Source organism: Triturus cristatus, chromosome 5_2, assembly GCF_964204655.1.
Source record: "Triturus cristatus chromosome 5_2, aTriCri1.1, whole genome shotgun sequence".
NCBI classification, from domain to species: domain Eukaryota; kingdom Metazoa; phylum Chordata; class Amphibia; order Caudata; family Salamandridae; genus Triturus; species Triturus cristatus.
The window spans coordinates 218,048,553-218,067,711 of record NC_140588.1 but is presented as its reverse complement, the minus strand read 5'-3'; the positions used below and the strand labels follow the sequence as shown (position 1 = coordinate 218,067,711).

The window sequence follows — 19,159 nt, the reverse complement described above, 5'->3', positions numbered from 1 at the left end:
TTGTAAAACTTGTCCGAGTCTCTTCTCTCAAATAAGCCTGAGCAAACAGTCGCAGTAACAACTGTTCAAAGTTAAGCTAAGAAAATAGTGACAGCAGTAGCCATAACAGTTAAAGAGAATTGACAGCCACAAAGTAGTAGGCATCAGAGATCACAGTCAGCAGTAGCTCAGTGCAAATAGGGCAAAATATGCTAAGTGAATAAGCCTTTGCAATGCAATAGGTCTCGCATTTGCAAGAGTTTAAGCTTTTGGCATTGTAAATGACAATGTCTTTTATTTATTTGTTTTAAAAACCAACACATAAATATAAGGCATTGTACTTTACAAGGCCAATAGCCCAAACTCTCGCAAATGTGACACCTATTGCATTGCAAATGCTTGTTGATTTAAGGCAATATTTAATACCGCACAAAGACCTTGAACACATGAACTGTTTGTGTTCACGGATTAGCTCAAGGGCATCAATCAAGTGTTGCTGCACAACACGGGCAGAATGACAACTGCAAAGCGTGGGTGCTCTGAAATTGAAAGGAAAAAACCTTTCGCTGTAGAATGGCGGAAGGGCAAAAAATACTTACTAAATCAACATTGCCAAGCATTCCTGTATAAGGCAGATGTGGAGAAATCAAATTATGCAGCGTAAACAGTTGCATCTTCATTTTGTGTTTTACAGGCTCAGAAGTGAATGAATAAGAAGGGCAGCGTCCCGGGAGTGGTGTGTCCGGGCTGCCATTGTAAAACTGAAAGCGCGCATGGCACGCTGAAAATTAAAACAAGAAGCAGCCAACATTATTCCTCAATGGCAGCGTCCCGGGAGTGGTGTGTGCCGGATGCCATGTAAAACGGAAAGTGCATGGCCGCAGAAAAAAATTATGAAAGTGAAACTGCGCATGGCGCACTGAAAATTAAAACAAGAAACGCCTGCCATTATTCATCAAGGGCAGCATCTCGGGAGTGGTGTGTACGGGCTGCCAAGTAAAACGGAAAGCGCATGGCCCACTGAAAAAAACAAAAAGTGAAAGCACACATTGCGCGCTGAAAATTAAAAGAAGTGCCCGCCATTATTCCTCAAGGACAGCATCCTGCGAGTGGTGTGTCCGACCGCCAATGTAAAACGGAAAGCAAATGGCACGCTGAAAAAAAAAACAAGGGGGAGGGGGGTGGTCGCCATGCTAAAGCCTGCTTTAAAGAGGCAGTGCTGTGTCATTAAAGAAAATAGTGCTACGAGATTCATGTCTTCATGTAAGCATTATTGTTTTAATATACTATTCAGTATTGTTAATATGTGGCAGCTAAAAAATTAACCAAATATGATGATTACTTGTAGCTTATGAAAAGAAGAAATAAATTTCTAAAGTCAGCACATTCTACAGAGAAATGTGACTCATTTATCAAATCATAGTGCATAGTTCAGCATTTCCTAAAAGCATTTATTTATTAAAGATGAAAATTAACTGAAAGGTAGAAAGTGGGAGAGGCCTAGTCTGGCCTAGTGATGTAATTGCAATAGAAATGAGTACTTACTGCAAAAATCATGCTACACAATAATTTTGCACGTTTAAGAAAAGGCACATTTTCCTATGTTTCATTGTACAACGCAATTTGTGTTAATGTCTAGTGTAAATGTCTAGTGTAAATAATGGCTTTTATTTAAGCTACATTTTCTACTCTATCAATCATATCTTCTACCTGATTACCCCCCCCCCTCCCCCTCCCCCAACAATCGCCAACTTCACAAGAGAGTAAACTCTGGTATACTCTGACGAGCCTATTGATAAGGCAGGCGCAGTCCCTGTCCTACACCTGTACTTCAAAGTGACAGCTTGGGGAAGTTTGGTTTTATAGACACATGCGACGCTTGTGAAGCTATTCAAACCTCTCTAGAATTTCTGACTACAGAGTAGATTCCTTTATTGGCCACTCTAAAATGAGGGGGTCAATTGGCACTTGCGCCCAAGATCTCAGCAGAAGCAATGTTTAGGTGGTGCAGCAAAGCAGTTTTCCATGGGGCCTTATTACGACTTTGGCAATCATACAGCGAATGGTGCAACACACAGTCTACAGTAGGATCGCCAAAGCCATTGTACGACCGCCAGCCAGATTAGGAGTTAAATCCTGGTCTGGGAGGCGGTACAGCTGCGTTCTGAAAGCGGCAGTCTGCTAGGCTCATAGAAGAGCCTAACATGCAGGCCGCCACTCTCAGAGCGTTGACTGCACCTTCCTGCACGGTGTGGCATGCATACCACAGCGACACTGCCTGAATATTAGTGCACATGACCACCGCAGGATCCTTGATCCCCCACAGTCGCAGCGGTTCTGTGGTGGTCCAACCGCCACACTTATAATACTGTAGGCCGGCCCACAGAGTGGCGGTGATCGGACCGCCACCACTTGTAATAAGGCCCTTATCATGTGGGACATTTTCCTAAGACCCCAGCACTGCTGCTGAATGGCACAGTTGGGTTATACTCCACCTCCGAATTTCACTACTGAATCTGACATTTCAAGATTGAGTGATAAACACACATTACAACTATGATTTATCGGGTAAAATTCATCCTACAGAATATAATATTGCCATTTTGTTAAAAGATTGTTTTATTTTCAGATGATGCTTTTATTTTACAGTGATGTTGTTCCATCTGCTAAAGGGGTAAAGGCATAGAAATGAGAGACGAAGTAACATTAAGTTAATAAACGACGAGGAAACAAAATAAAAATAAAATATGATTATGGTAAAACTAAAATTACAAAATAAAACAAATTGTATCTGCAGAAAGACGAGAGAAATTATTTTTCCTTGAGTGGGTGAGTCAGTGGATTGAGATAGGAAGGAATCCCCAGCCTCATATTCTGCAGCTAATTGAAGGGATGGTTTCTACCATTACGCAAGTGCACTGGGATTTTTTTGCAATATAGATGTAGCAAAAAAAGTCAATTGAAATTAGAAGTGCTCACACAAGTAAACAAGTCAAAAGATGCATTGTGCTACATTTTATTGCCTTATATGATCCCTGATGTCAGGTTCTTAAATGTAGTGGCTGTCACTGCCCAGAAAATATGCTGTTATTGTGGGCACTGGGTACCCCTAAATTCATACACTCCAAGAAACATCGTAACAGCATGTCCACAGGTGGTCGAATCGCGGATAGTGTTAAACATCAATTTCATGAGGCAATGTTTCCCAAGATACGGTGCAAATCAACATATCAAAATTACAATTAGGTAAAAAAGGACTAACTCAATAAGTGAGTTCCAGGGTGGAATTAGAAAATGCATGAAGATTTATTGCAAAAATGTCAAAAGGTACAAATCTACAACACAGAAACTGTAAAATACAGAACTATAAAGTTATTGCCATGAAGGCTCTCAGTAATACAACAATACAAAATAAGAGGCAAAATCAAAATTAGTTTACGTTCGAAATGAGTAGCAATATCAGTAAGAACTCAGACTGCATCCCTAGTAGGATGGGAAAGTAATTTGGCTCACCCCCAAAATCGAGGGTTTGTATAAGACATTTTCTCATAGACAAGCCTAGAACATGCAGATTTATCGAGGTGTTAGACAAAGAAACACATTTCCAACAAGTCAGAAATAAGAATGAGAAGTTCCATACAGCCTTGTCACTCAAGCACTATCCCACTAAATAATTATTGATTCAGCCCCCTCTAGGCTAACATCATCAAGAGATGTTAGACCAAAGTAGTCACATAAACAGTAAACCATTGTGAATGAATGCAATACTACATGCAGGCGAAAGATACTTTACTGAGCCCATGTTAGAAAGGCTTTTTTGAGAACAGTGACTGTCAGAAATTAAAAAACACGACTTGCTTGTGTACGTGCAACAGAAATAATAAACAGGACACGAGCATGTCCCTTTTTGAACAAGATGGCGTTAAGGCCTAGCAGAGGCCCAGTTGCATAAGCCAGGAAAATGCATCTTAAAATAGGTCATATCAAAATCTTTTTAAAGGCAATAGCATCTTAATGTATATATGTGAATCATAATGTAGATTACTATTCTGCCTGATATTAATAATGTGCAAATCTAATTAGTGCACGAAAACTTCCACATACATTTAATGTGAAGCTGCCCAAAAACTGCTGAATTTTGGTGCAAGCTCTCTGTTTCCCTATCATAAAGAAAGTTTGAGAAATTGCTGGTAGTTTCAGCTGAGAGATGCAATGTATGTACGTTTGTATGTAGTGGTATTTGTATAGCACAAATTAGCTGGGATGCTATGGAGCATTTAAAAGGGATTGGAGGCGCAAGAGTATGACTCAGAGGACGGACCATTCACAAGAGGCCAGGGACTGGTTTCCATTTTTTGGGGGTAGGACTCCTTGCATTCAGCATTTTTCTGAATTGCCGGAAGGTTGGCGAATTCCTGATAGGAATGTTCCACATCATGTAGGCGTAGTTCAAGAAGGCCAGGTTTTTTAACTTTAGTCCATGTCATCTTTACATCTTCAGTTTTGCAGTGCCTCGTTGCTGGATTGGTGTTGTCTGCGCGAGGCACGGGCACTGTGGCTCAGCTAAAAGGCTCGTGAAAATACACCAAGGTGTGGGCCCTACTTGGGAACACAGATTCCCATGGAGGAGCTATCTTTTCATCTTCTCAATCCAGGGGCTGTCAGTTTCTGCTGCTACACATTGTGTAGGTTTGGTGTGGGATGCTGATGGTGCAATGACAAATTGCATAAACAGTTATGGGAGTGCGATGCACACCATTTCATCCATTATTTATTCTCTAACGTGTCCAAAATTAATCCATTGTGCGTGCAGCTTGGTAAGAGTACCTTGCCCAATTGATACCATGAATAACAACTCTGCGAAGTGGAGCGCCATGCGCCCCAACCAAACGCACTGCGAAATGTGCCGCGTTGCCCACTTCCCATGGGGGCTTACATTGGGGTAGGCAGTAACTTTTTTAGTAACCGCTATCGTTTTACAGGAGTATGAATGTTTGCCTGTTTAAACATCTGCACATAAAAAAACAGTCTTCCTACTTTGACGACTTCACTGATTAACGTGTGATTGCTTTCAGGAATAAAAACGAATAACACAAACTGAAATTGGATTTTTTAATATTTTGCATAGTTGCCATGGGTGCCCTTGGAATATATGACGTTACAACGCAAACAATTACAACGCATGCTTTTACATCACAGTTTTTACAACACAACTACCATTACATCACAGGATTTTACAACGCATACCATCACAACGCATTTTTTTTTTAACTACCATTACAAATCATGCCATTACAACCCATTACATTACAACGCATACCATTACAATGCATAATTCTTTTACTGCAACAGTAGGGTAAGTGTTGGCTAGTGTAGGGGTAAAAACTATTATTCCCCCTCCAGTGAGTGCAACAGTAGGGAAAGTGTTGGATAGCGTAGGGGTAAAAATTACTATTCCCAACTAGTCCAAAACCCATACCCACCCTAAAACATAAAATTCTCCATTACTAATCTAGTAAGGCGTTGTGATGACATGCGTTGTAGTGGTATGCGTTATAATGGCATGCGTTATACTGACGTGTCGTAATGGCATGTGTTGTAATGGCATGCAATGTAAAGGCACTTGCGTTGTAAAAGTTCAGTTGTAAAGGCATTGCGAGGTAATGCCTGCGTTGTAATGAACGTTTCCTGTACCCTTGTCTTTTGTGACTCCTTCAGGCAGTCCTGCTTTTCTGGCACCACATTGCTGCATTCTATTGCATATATATTGTGTAGGGGCTGAAAATCCAAGCATGCAAAGTGTTGTTGGCTAAAAAGCTAAGAATAATAGAGTCAGTAATGGCATTCAATCACCTGGAAGCTATGTTTTCAATTTTACAAAGTTGTCTCGTCCATTTAAAATATTGAAACTACTTGATCCACATGGAAATCCCATATAAACCCTGTTAGTCTATCACCTATTATTTGCATTATTTCATTCTCATCATGCGTGAAAACAAGCATTGGCAATGTCAGGTTTTCACTTTTGAATAGGGTATCAAGAAAATGGTTTTACCCAGCTTTAGTAACATGCAATCCAAGGATGGCAGGGACAGTGAAAGCTTTTCTACCACAACACAGGCAGATTAGAAAAGTGGGAGTGGGAGTAACAAGGCATATGAGAGAGTTTTAGTGGGAGAGAGGGTCTATGAGGGAGATCAATTGTAAGTGAGAGCGAGTGTGCTAGACTGAGAATGTGTGTGTGAGAGTGAGTGAGTGCATGTGAAAGTGTATGTGAGTTTGTGATTGTGTGTGAGACTGTTTTTCATGTATAACAGTGTGTGTGCTTGAGAGAGGGAGGGAGAGTATGATGTGAGAATTTGTTTATGGACAGGAGTGTGCTGCTCATCCTGGAATACTGTAGGCAATTATTGGCACATGTGCAAGGGACCATTGATATATGTTTGGGGGTATTACCCACACCCATATTTAATGCAGTCCATGCCATACTGGAGGTAAATCTTCGAAAATTAGGACACCCATAATTAATTTGGGTGTTGACATACTGGAGGTAATTCTTGGCATATGAAAGGGCACTATTGGTATGGGCGTTCACCCATGGTAAAATGTTGGTCTTTACTAACCGCATATCATTCTGGACATATGGGGCACACAAGATATATAGGAGCCTTCATGGCAAAATGCTGGCTTATTGCATGTAATTCTTGGCATGAAGGGGCACCCTGGAATACTGGAGCCTGCCATATAGTATGAATTCATGGTAAATGTTGGAAACACTGTGGTTAACTCCTGGGTAGGGTCATGATTCCTTGGCACACCATGGAAGTACTGGGATATTTAATAAGTACTCTTTCAAAACCTGTGACTTATTATCAAATGTATGGGAAAATCGTGTTTTAGAATCAACTATTTAACCCCCTTTTCACATGCAAACCTTCTTAAAAGAAGTCTTGCTCACTGGCTTTACCCACATGCTGTGTTTTGGGGCAAGTATGACCTCCCACCACTATGAAAGATCATTGGCCAAAACAGATGTGTAGAAGTGGAAGTAGGCAGAGGGGCAATGCATGTGTTGCAGAGGGAGCATTGTGTGTGTGCGTATTTGTGCGTTTGCAGGGCCGGACTGGGACCCAAAACCGGCCCTGGCAAAGTGCTTGGCCAGCCCCCCAGGTGTTTGGGGGTGTGGCCAAGCAGTTTACCAGGGTCGGGTTCTGTCGATTTTGTTACAGCAGCCGATATTGCAGCTACGCTGCAAAAACAGCCCTGTAACAAAATCAGCCACCAGGGGCCCAAAACCGACCCCAAACCTGGCGGCCCACCGGGGAAATGCCCGGTGCCCGCTATGGCCAGTCAGGCCCTGTGCGTGTGTGTGTGCAGAGTTGCAGGAGCATTGAAGTTAAATGCACAGTTGAGTCTTAAAATGAATACAAATGCTTACATTTCATAAGTGGATAAGACAACCACGTCCATGCCCTCCTTGCAATCTTTCACAGTTTATATTCAGAATTGAGTTATGTGACCTAGGCCTCACCAATAATGTTGTCAACCTGGCTCCCATGACCTAAGGTGGTTAGCTTCTTGGCCAGATTGGCTGGGTTGTCGTTTTTGAGGGACAAATATGTAATGCATCTGATGTTGAAGATGGCATGGGCCTAGAGGAGAAGCATGTGTATGTCCTTGAGTGTAGAGGTGATCTGGTGGAAATTCTTGAAGTCCTTGATAAGCTGTGGCAGCTGGTGACAGTTGAAAGTGGTGGGGCGTAAAATTAGTGGTCGAGCACACCGCGGCGAGCGAGCGGAGCGAGTGTGCCCGAACGACCTAAGGAGGGTTCTGGGGGTTCTCTCCCCGAGAAAAATGTGAAAAATGAGTGGGCAAATGGTGCATTTTCAAGCCAGTGCCTAGGTGAGATAAAGTGGCATTCAAGATGGCCCAACAGAGTCAAATGCCTACCTTTCCACATAGAATATCATATTGGTACCAGTCTAGGTAAGAAATATTGGCCAGAATGCAATACAATGAATAAGAGTGCCTTTAAACAGTTACTCAACATTAGTCAACATATAAGGATCATGTGAGGGGCCTCGCAGACAAAAAACTAAAGAGACGCAGGAAGATGGACAAACAACACTCACTAGTAACACTTCAGCCATCATAGATAGGCGGATGCACAGGGACAAGAGCAAGCCTGTGTGAGAAAGCCTATATAGGCAAGACTAAACAGGAAAAAAGGAAGCGCCTTGTACAGCACGAATCACACATTTGAAAAATGAGTGGGCATTTTCAAGCCAGTGCCTACGTGAAATAAAGTGGCATTCAAGAGGGCCCAACAGAGTCAAATGCCTACTTTATCCACTTAGAATATTATAAAGGTACCAGTCTAGGTAAGAAATATTGGCCAGAATGCATTAAAATGAAGAAGAGCAAGCCAGTGTGAGAAAGCCTATAGAGGCAAGATTAAACAGCAAAAAAGGAAGCGCCTTGCACAGCACGAATCACACATTCGCTGTAAAAGAGTGAATTCACCTATGGTACATTATGGTACATATGTTGCAATTAATCATGCACTGTCTGGTTTGAGATGGACAGTACTCAGACATGTAAACATCGCTGATTCAAACATCTTTAGACACATGATATTAAGGCTGTGCACTACTGAAAATGGTTTGCACGAATTGTGGGAGATTGGTAATGTCTGTGCAATAAGCCGTATGTGACCTCGGTTTGTGTCACACCTGCGTCAAAGTGATGCTACAGCCTTTGTGCACATGTAGCTCACTTTCCTGTAAGCAATTCGAAATCAGGTGCATTTCAGCAGAATGTTCAGAATGTTCTTTGACTGAATATACAGGTGTGCGCGTCCCAATTGATTTGCAGATAAATCTATATATAGTATGAAGAGTGAGTATCCCCCCAGTCACTGGACACAGCGGCATCCTTTAATCTCATGCCAGACTGACAGACGAGCACATCCCACCCCTTCCTTCACTCTACCAGCAGGGATGCAGTGCCGCTCGCCGGCCGAGTGTAGTGACAAGTGACCCACAACACTCGGGCCCCCGCGACAACACTCGGGGCCCCCGCTACCTGCCAGCTATGGTACATTTTTGAAGCCACCCCGACGCACTCAGTATTGGACACACGTCAGAAGAACACTGGGTGCACAAGGAACAGAGGCTTGTTGCAGTGCGACCGTCTCCGGGCCACACTCAGTTACATGCAGACTGAGTACTACTGACTGAGGGTGGGATGCCCAGAATGTGAACTCGTCTCCATAGATGTGTACAAAGGGGTTTTTATGATCTGTGCAGAATAAAATCTACATTGTATGATTGGGGGGGGGGGGGTTACACAGATTTACATCAACACCGAATAGCTGCAGGGTGGACAAATCAGCTGCCTGTTCCTTTTCTGGATTTTGGTGATGAGGCCAAGGTTTAAGCGGTTTATCGAACTTTGCAACTGGTTGGGGGCACACAACATTTCTGGGAGCAGTGGCCTGTGAGCGGTTGAGTGTATCAAATACAAAGGGTGTGTGTGCCACCTCAGGGCTGCGTGTGCTTTTCGGATACATATCTAAACACGTACACAACATGTGCAGTTGCAAACCCACACACGCCTGAAATCAAATGCAGCTTCGTCTCTGGGGATTAAGTGTCCCCGAAAATGTTATTTGTTAATCGTTTCCTTCTCCTAAGCATGTCTCGGCTCTCCGACGTTAGCAGAAATCAAACCGGCAGGTCGAAAACCCGCTTTTACCTTTCATTTCCAACAGCTCTCCACTCTGCTTTCGAGCGGTAAACGATACCCTGTGCCCGTAGAGTTTGTGTTTTATTTGGTGGTCTTAATACGCATATATGTATTGTCTTTTGTCCATTACAATACATCATGTGTCCACACCTACCTGCATAGGTGCCACGCAGAGCAGGCTTGGTTTGTGCAAATGCACATATTATGCCAGTAAAGTGCCTGACAAGCTCCGTCATAAATGAAGAACTATACTTACTTTTATTTTGCGCATTTGTGTGCGCGTGCAGCGAGGTGCTTGGGTGGCCTGCCTTGCGCCCTTGTTTATTTTCACTCCTTAGTCATATTTTGGTAGTGGTTTATTTTGAGCCGGACCAAGCCCGGCCATTGTAGCATAATAATTTTACAGACAACTAGCAAGATCTCCACAACCTGCGGCAACAACGGATCGCCGCCATTTTCCAGAGAAGGCCTGTAATAATTATTCGTTAATATCCTGGTGCGTGTTTCGCTCATGCCTCAGCTTTTGACAAAAGAGTCGTAACTGCACAACGCCCGATCTGTCAGCTGACTACACAGTTTGTTTTGCATTATTCTGTCTGTTTCATTTCTCTGAAGAATGGTAATAGTTAACACGCACAGACTCACTTCTGCCGGATTTGGGGAATCAGGAATGGGTCCAGTGGAAGCCGCCTCCATGTTACTCACAGTACACTGGGCTTTGGACACACTCAGTCCACGCTGTGCCTTGTCGAGCGCCGTGCTCTCAGCCCATCAGAGAGCAGTGGGTCGCCGGTCCAACCCCCAGAAGCATTCGATATGTTACAAACTTTACTTACAAACATGCAAAAGCTCGCATTGACTGTGGCATGCCTCTGGCTCTACCGCTCTAGCCCAGGCATAACGTTAAAAAATGTCCGCCTGGGCCTTACCTGGGCTGCGGCAACTGCCGTGCCGATGGTGCCGACTCCTGAGTTCAGTCGAGTCGGAGACTTGGAGTCAGTGCTGCTGACAGTGCACAGAAATGATGTGTGGACTGTCTCAGTCGGGGGACTGCAGTCCGTGTCGGACCATGACGCAGTGGCTAAAGCTAAAGCTTCCTCCTTTCAGAAAGTTCCAACGTGACCACAGAGTGCAGACACATGCGCGGGAAGGGTCGAGTGTGCGCAGACTCAAATTCTCGGCTTCCCGCCTGCCACACCCCTTCCTTTCCCAACTCGTCACAGGGTGTCCCACCACGCCCTGTAATGAGTTGGGAAAACTCTCCACTCTCTGATTGACATGGTGGGTTAGCGATACCGGGTTTGGACTTAAAACACCCGGGGCTAACTTTGCCTCCACACCATCAGGGGTGGAGACTGGGCCCTGAAGATAGGTCCTTGCCGAGCTGATGACATCACAGCCTTCAGGGCTGTGAGGTTGTCAGCCCATCAAACACTTGGACTTAGGCTTCTTTGGGCCTGCAAGGGGAAGCATGCAAGGGTAGAGTCACGTGACATGCCTCCAGCGACGAACGGCCACTGTCACGGCGGCAATATGTAGACTATTATAAGATAGAAGAAGACATGAAAAACTGATTTTTCTAAATTAAATAAATTATATGATGAGTATTGAGCATGCCACTTTGGTAATGGGGGCGGAGCCCCGACGCCCTCGGGGAGAAACCGCCACTGTTGATAAGGTCAAAATATGGCATGCAGGATACCTTTCAGGGGTGAAAAATTATTGTTTGGAAAGCCATTGAGCAAAACAGTGCTTCCATCAAAGTGAAAAGGGCCATGGTTTGCAGTGTTATTCTGAAATAGTTTTCTAGAAGAAAGGGTTTCAGTTTCTCATCGAGTGAACATTGTACATTACTCTCTTGTTCTTTCTGGTGATGTGCTCTTTGAATGTGAACTCTGTGTTGAGGGTGAAGGCATTTGATTTAGCACTGTTAGTTAGATTCATATTGAAGAACCAGGCTTCAAGCCACTGTTGCTTGGAATCATTGTTGAAGAGGATGAATACAGTTTTGTTGAGCTTTAGGTATGTACTTGACATATGTATCTGGATCAGCTCAAGGCCATATTTAGGGAGGGAAGATTTTCAGTTAGAGTTGGTGTTATCAGCTTAATGATGGATTTTGATGTTGTTGTCAGTGAATATTACTCTGAGAAAGTCCATGTAAAGTTCATCTAGGTTGTGTTGTGTGATTATGTTAGTTAAATATGGACTATTTGTGACTGTAGCGTTAGAATTAATGAACGCAAGTTGGAGGTTGTGTGCTTTTGGTGGTGTTTGTACTAGTCATTGGTATGTGGATGAGATTGTGGGTATTAGAAATATGGCAATTTTGTTTATGTTTACATGGCCGGCGCGTTAGTTTTAGTATGTTGCACGTCTTAGTGAGGCAAATGGTAAGGGTAGCTTTCTTTAGAAGCATTGCTTGGCGCAGACAGGCACACCCTTGTCAGAGTGGTCCCGTTACTGGAGAATTCTTGGCTTTGGGGCTACCTTTTGCGTTGCTTTGATATTGCTAGTCCACGTGAGGATTAAAACTGCAATCAATTAGAACCATTGTAGTGGAGACAAGACTAATTCTAAAACAGAAACGGAAGATGCTTATACACTGCGGCTGTTAAAAACCATCGGGCCAATCTAGTATGCCATGTCCAGTTACCCACAATTTAATAAGTTATCGTTTTGACTTTACAAGACAAATGTGTTTTTAATGTTGATGTTGAGTGTTGAGAATACTGTTTCTTCTGTTCACAATGTAGGACACACTTAATGATTTCTATATTCATTTAAAATTTTAACATGAAATTGAATAATCTCTTCTGCTAAACAGGGTCATATGGATATACATTGCTGCTGGAGAATGGGTGTATCCTCTCCTTGGTCTGCTTAGTCCACTTGGTTTTCTAGCCTTTATCTCCACCAGTCTGGTCTTAGTTGCTTTCATCTATATTATTGGTGATATTTTGAACAGCCTGAAATGGGGTAAGTTAATTTTCCAAAGTTGACTTATAAAATGTGATGTATTAAAGCATTGAGCATTATTCTGAAGTGTCAAAGAAATTCAAGGTTTCATGTAAGATATCATATCACTGACGAAATATCGAGAAGAAGAATATCGAATTGCCAAAATATCGAAGGATAAATATAGAATGCCAAAATATCGAAGTCCTATCTCCAAACAGGTAAGTACAAAAATATAGAATCCTAAATATCGTTGTAAAAAATATAGTTAGTCACAATATCGAATTTTTTTAAATGTCTTAAAATTAATGTAAAATTAATGAAATAAAACATATAATTAACTGAAACATACTTAAAAATACTTAAATTACTTTAAAATTAATAAATAATTAATGTAAGTAAAAAAAAAAAATAATACATATATATTAACGTAATATTTTTTTTAAAAATGCAATATTTTTTGCGTAGGATAGCGGGCGGGTAAAATTTACTATTACCACTCCAGTAAGTGCAATAGTAGGGAAAACGTTGGATAGCGGGAGGGTAAAAATTACTATTCCCACTCCAGAGAGTGCAACAGTAGGGAAAGCGTTGGATAGCGGGAGGGTAAAAATTAGTATTCCCACTCCAGACAGTGTAATAATAGGGAAAGCATTGGATAGCGTAGTGGTAAAAATTAATCTTCACACTCCAGAGAGTGTAACAGTAGGGAAAGCGTTGGATAGCGGGAGGGTAAAATTTACTATTCCCACTCCAGTGAGTTCAACAGTAGGGAAAGCATTGGATAGCGTAGGGGTAAAAATTACTATTCCCACTCCAAAGAGTGCAACAGTAGGGAAAGCGTTGGATAGAGTAGGGCTAAAAATTACTATTCCCACTCCAGAGAGTGCAACAGTAGGGAAAGCGTTGGATAGCGTAGGGGTAAAAATTACTATTCCCACTTCAGAGAGTGCAACAGTAGGGAAAGTGTTGGATAGCGGGAGGGCAAAATTTACTATTCCCACTCCAGTGAGTGCAACAGTAGGGAAAATGTCAGATGGCGTAGGGGTAAAAATTACTATTCCCACTCCAAAGAGTGCAACAGTAGGGAAAGCGTTGGATAGCGTAGGGGTAAAAATTACTATTCCCACTCCAGAGAGTGCAACAGTAGGGAAAGCGTTGGATAGCGTAGGGGTAAAAATTACTATTCCCACTCCAAAGAGTGCAACAGTAGGGAAAGCGTTGGATAGCGTAGGGGTAAAAATTACTATTCCCACTCCAAAGAGTGCAACAGTAGGGAAAGCGTTGGATAGCGTAGGGGTAAAAATTACTATTCCCACTCCAAAGAGTGCAACAGTAGGGAAAGCGTTGGATAGCGGGAGGGTAAAATTGACTATTCCCACTCCAAAGAGTGCAACAGTAGGGAAAGCGTTGGATAGCGTAGGGGGAAAAAATACTATTCCCACTCCAGTGAGTGCAATAGCAGAGAAAATAATAATTTAATATTTTATTAAAAATAAATAAATTATTAATACCAAATACAAATATTAAAATTAATTACCAATCACACAATATTTAATAATTAATTTATTATAAATACCTATGTTTTTTTATTAATAACCTATTAATAATTAATTAACATCCAATTAATTTTCAATACCAAAAAGTAATAAATAAAATTAATACCAATTAATAATTAATTAAGAATAAATTAATTAGCAATATACAAAAATTATTTCAATAATGAATTATTTACAATTAAATGAATTCCCACCATATTCCCCTATAAACCCACAACCCGCTACAAATAATAAATTAATACAATTAACATAATTATCAATTAAACAATTAATACTAATTAATTACCAATTAATACTAATTATTTACCAATTAATAATTTATCAACAACCAATTAATTTTCAATACCAATTAATAATTACCTAATAACAATTACATTACTTCCCACCCTATTCCCCTATAAACCCACAACCCGCTACAGAAGTAAAACGCAAAATTAAATTAAAAATAATTAATAATTCCTAAAAATTATTATTTAATGTACTATAATTAAATTACTTCCCACCCTAATCCCCGATAAACCCACAACCCACTACGGAATTAAATTACACAAAAATTAAATAACATACAATTCATTACTTTAAAAATGTTCAAACATACATTCCAAAATTTATACATACTTTTAACACATATATTAACACTTAAAACGCTATAAAAAAAATCGATATTTTTAACAACTATATTATGAGTTTCGATATTACTTACTTCTATATTATTTAAATCGATATTTTATTTCTTACCTGATTTTCGATATTCTTCACCACTATATTTTGGCAATTCGATATTCTGTCCATTTTACATTAAAAACTCGTTATTCTGTCCTATCGATATTTTGAATTCGATATTATGTCTGTTTACCAAGATATCAGCCAACCTAAATAACCAAATAGACTAATAAATACAATTTGATTTTTTTTTTTTGAGGGCTTTACATGATGTTAAAATCAAATCTAAGAACCTTTTGAATTTATTATTTGGTATTGGGAAAAACCTGCAGATAATTTAATGTAAATGTTAAAAGTAATGCATAGCATTTGAAGTGTTTTTTAACAATCGAATTTAGGAAACTTAATCCTTGATTTTGTAATGTTAAAAATCAGAAATTGCACCACAGTGGCTGGAATTCATGGAAATCACACAAAAGTCAGTAAAAACCTAACGATGTAGTTAGGATTTCTATCTAAGCACACAAAATTTGGGAATTGTTAAAAGATTTCAAAGTAGACAGATTGAAGGTACTGTTCCAGTCTCAAAGTGACAGTGGTTTACTTATTTATCCAGAGACATAGCCAGTTCCTGGATTCATCATTGATATATTAGGTGAGATAATGTAAATGAATGGCCGTGGACGGCCAACTAAGGGAGAGAAGAGACAAAGTTAGGTTAGTACCTGTGCTCGTTTAGGCTGTGGATGGCACATTTCATCAAATTCTTCTTCTTAATCACATATTTATTGTTAGAAATTGGATTCCAGGTTGGCTGAGGTATGCACCCAGGCCAGGCGGAAAAACACCAGTTTAGTCAGGGTAAGCTAGATACACACTAAAAGATAACCTGTGCTCACCTTTTGGTAGCTTGGCACAGAGCAGTCAGACTTACTAAAGAGGCAATGTGTAAGATATTTTTGTAACACACACACGGTAACACAATGACTACATCACAAAAAGACTCCACACAGGATTAGAACAATAAAGAATATGTATCCAAGCACAATGAGAACAAAGCAACAAAAATGTAATCAGTGGAAGTGAAGATATGAATTTTTAAAGATTAAATGCCAAAAACAGAAGTCACTAGAGGTCAAAAGGTTACTTGAGCTTGTGAGGGACCGTTGCAAATCCAAAGTTCAGGCCGACCACGTTGGAGGACAAGCCTGGCTGCAGGACCCATGCAGGTCCCACTGTGACAGCACCTTGGATGGAGCAAATCATCGATACTGAGGGCACAATGCGTCTATCTTTTTTTTCCATGCAGTCGGGTTGCTGCGCCATTGTCAAGTTTTCGCTGAGGTGAAGGCAATGCGTCATCATCGAGCCATGAAGAGTATTGTCGTCGGGCCACGCAGACTGTAGAGCCTCTGACATCAAACAGCCTGTACGTCGAAGGGCGATGCGTTGGTTCCGATCGGCAAAAAGGCGACAGTGCATCAGTTTTGTAGCAAAACTGCTACAGAACCCACTTCTGAGGCCCAACACTTGGAGAGGACACCTTAGGCAAGGGTAGGACTCACAGAAGGCAGAGTCTAGTAGCACTGGCAGAATTGCAGGAAGTCTTTTGTGTCCCTAAGACTTCAGAAAGCAACAGGCAAGCCAGCAAGCCCTTAGAGAACACTTGGAGGGAAGGCAGAGTCCAGCTCATCTTCAGGTCAAAAGAAGTAGCAGGCAGCAGGGAAACAAGCAGAAAAACCATGCTTCCAGAAAAGCAGTCCAGCTGACTCCTTTTAGCAGCTCATCAGTCCTTCTGACAGCAGTTAATTTCAAGATCCATAAGTGTCTGAGTTTAGGGGGTCAGAGACCCAGCACCCTATACCTAAAAGTGCCTTTGATGTAGGGGATGACTTCAAAGCAGCTCTCTGAAGTGCACAAGGTATCCTTTCAACCCAGTCCTGTCTGCCAGGCTATCTGTGGGGGGCAATCAGCCCTTTGTTTGTGGACTGGACACTACCTTTTGAAGTGTGTCAGCCCCTTCCATTCCTCCCTCCTCAGGAATACCCATCAGAATGCAGATGAATGCAGACGAGCCTTACCTACTTGTGTTTGTGGCTGTCTAGAAGAAATGCACAAAGTGTAGCCGTCGTCCACTTTAAACGTGTATTGGAGAAAGGCTGTCAGGCACAAAGAGAAGTAAGTCCAGAGAAATGTCTACTTTCTAAAAGTGGCATTTCTGAAACAGTAATGTTAAATCCAGCTTCACCAGTAAGGAGGATTGATCATTATCATTCCAAAGACATGAAACATGAAAAAACTACCCCTCTCCGATCAAAATCTGGGAATTGTAAAAAGATTCCAAAGTAGACAGCTTGACGGTACTGTTCCAGTCTCAGAGTGAAAGGGGTTCTCTCATTTTATCCAGAGACATAGCTTAAAAGTGTATTATGAGAGCGGAAGGCCTCACAGTAGTGAAAAACTAAATAGGCTGTTTGTCACTACCAGGACATGCAAAACATAAACGTACATGTCCTACCTTTTACTTACATGGCACCCTACCCTTAGGGTTATTTAGGGCCTACCATGGGGGTGACCTATATGTAATAAAAGGGGAGTTTAAGGCCTGGCAAGTAGTTTTAAATGCCAAGTCGAAGTGGCAGTAAGCTACACACACAGGCACTGCAGGGGCGGCCCTTAGACATGTTTGAAAGGCTACTTATGTGATTGGCACAATTAGTGCTGCGGCCCACTAGTACCATTTAATCTACAACCCCTGGGTATATGATATACCACTTTACAAGGTACATACAAGTAAATCAAATAAGCCAAACAGGTGTAAACAAATGATACAATGTTCAGAGGAGACAGCACATGCACTTTAGCATTGGCCAATAGTGTTAAAGCGCCCAGAGTCATAAAGCCAACAAAAAAGTCAGAAAAAGAGGATTAGGAAGGCAAAATGTTTGGGGCGACCCTTCAGAGAGTGCCATTTCCCAATATATTTCTCAAAATGTGTAAGAGTAGTTATTCCTCTGCAAAATAAAACACCAAGCAATGATATTTAGAAAAAGCCATGATTAGCCAGTCTAATGTTTTGAAAACAAGAAATGTCCATCCTGATCCATCTTCAATGGCTGTATATGTTTTTTTAGTGGATGCTACTTTCAACAGCAAATGGCCTCTTAGTGCTAACATGGGAGACAGCATACTTTAGCACTGAGAGAAAGTAATTAATGTGCATGAAAGACGGTTTGCCACAGAATATTAATAATGGATGGTGTGCAACCTAGTCTCTAAATAGTTCTAAGAAATTCCTCTGTCTTGAATGGTCCTTTGATCTTGTGGGTGGGAATTTGCCAGCAATTGGAGTGATCAGTCTGCTGAATAAAGTCTAGAGCACTTGGGGAATGATATTTATGGGGCGCCTACTGATCACGTATTTCAGCTCTTTTGATAGCAAGTTAGTTTCTACAATATAAGTTGTGAACTTCACTTATAAAAAAAAACCGTGATACAAATGCGCTTAAAGACCAATTTTCTGTCCACTGGTAGCCTGCGAAAGCAATGAAAGGCCTGGTGATGTATGGTTTTTTAGTACAACTAGAGTTTGAGCCTGTCTGACACTTTCTGAAATCTTTGCAGCTCGGCCAGAAGACAGACAGTGTACCCCAATAAAGGAGGTTGACATATTCAAGTGGGGTCATACAAGGGCCACAACAGATGTCATCCTTTGTGGGAAAGCCGGTTATGAAATATAATTTTTTCCACAGTAAGCTACACGGTATTTTCAAAATCCAGATGAAATCTTGGAATCGAGTTTCATAACTACATTACTTAAGTTACACTAGATGCTATTATGAGACTTTTCGCAGGCCTTTGACTCAGATTACCCAATGAGAATTTTTTTTTATTATGTGTTAGGCAGAACTAACGCATGACTGAGTCTATGCTGGGAAGTGCTCTGTGCCCAACAATGGAATACGTTTGATGGAGGCTAATATTTTAGGTATTACAGCTGACCTCCAGCTTGAAATCAAAACAGATTGCCCATTCAACATTCCATTAGCCTGAGTGTTTCCATTTGCTGGCAGGAGATGACAAGAGACTGCTTAACAATACATCCTCTGTGACAACTATCTTCTGACTTTTAAAATGTCTTTTCTCAATAAGGTCAGACTATCACAATGGACCTCCTTACATTAGTGGTTGACATATGCCTTCTTGGAAGCTGCTTTAAGACTCTTCGGGCCCGATTCACAGAACTAACTTAA

The 19,159-nt window shown here is 41.3% G+C and overlaps 1 protein-coding gene across 2 annotated transcripts in view; it reads left to right on the top strand.

Moving 5' to 3' along the window:
- Nucleotides 1–19,159, top strand: part of ADTRP (androgen dependent TFPI regulating protein) — a 301,601-nt gene that overhangs the window by 219,630 nt on the left and 62,812 nt on the right. The window contains exon 5 of one of the 2 annotated variants that reach the window (XM_085606587.1): nt 12,554–12,705. The exons of the other annotated variant lie outside the window; for it this stretch is intronic. Within the exon in view, the coding sequence (XP_085462713.1) occupies nt 12,554–12,705 (152 nt within the window). The remainder of the gene's footprint in view (nt 1–12,553; nt 12,706–19,159) is intronic. 2 annotated transcript variants of the gene reach the window in all.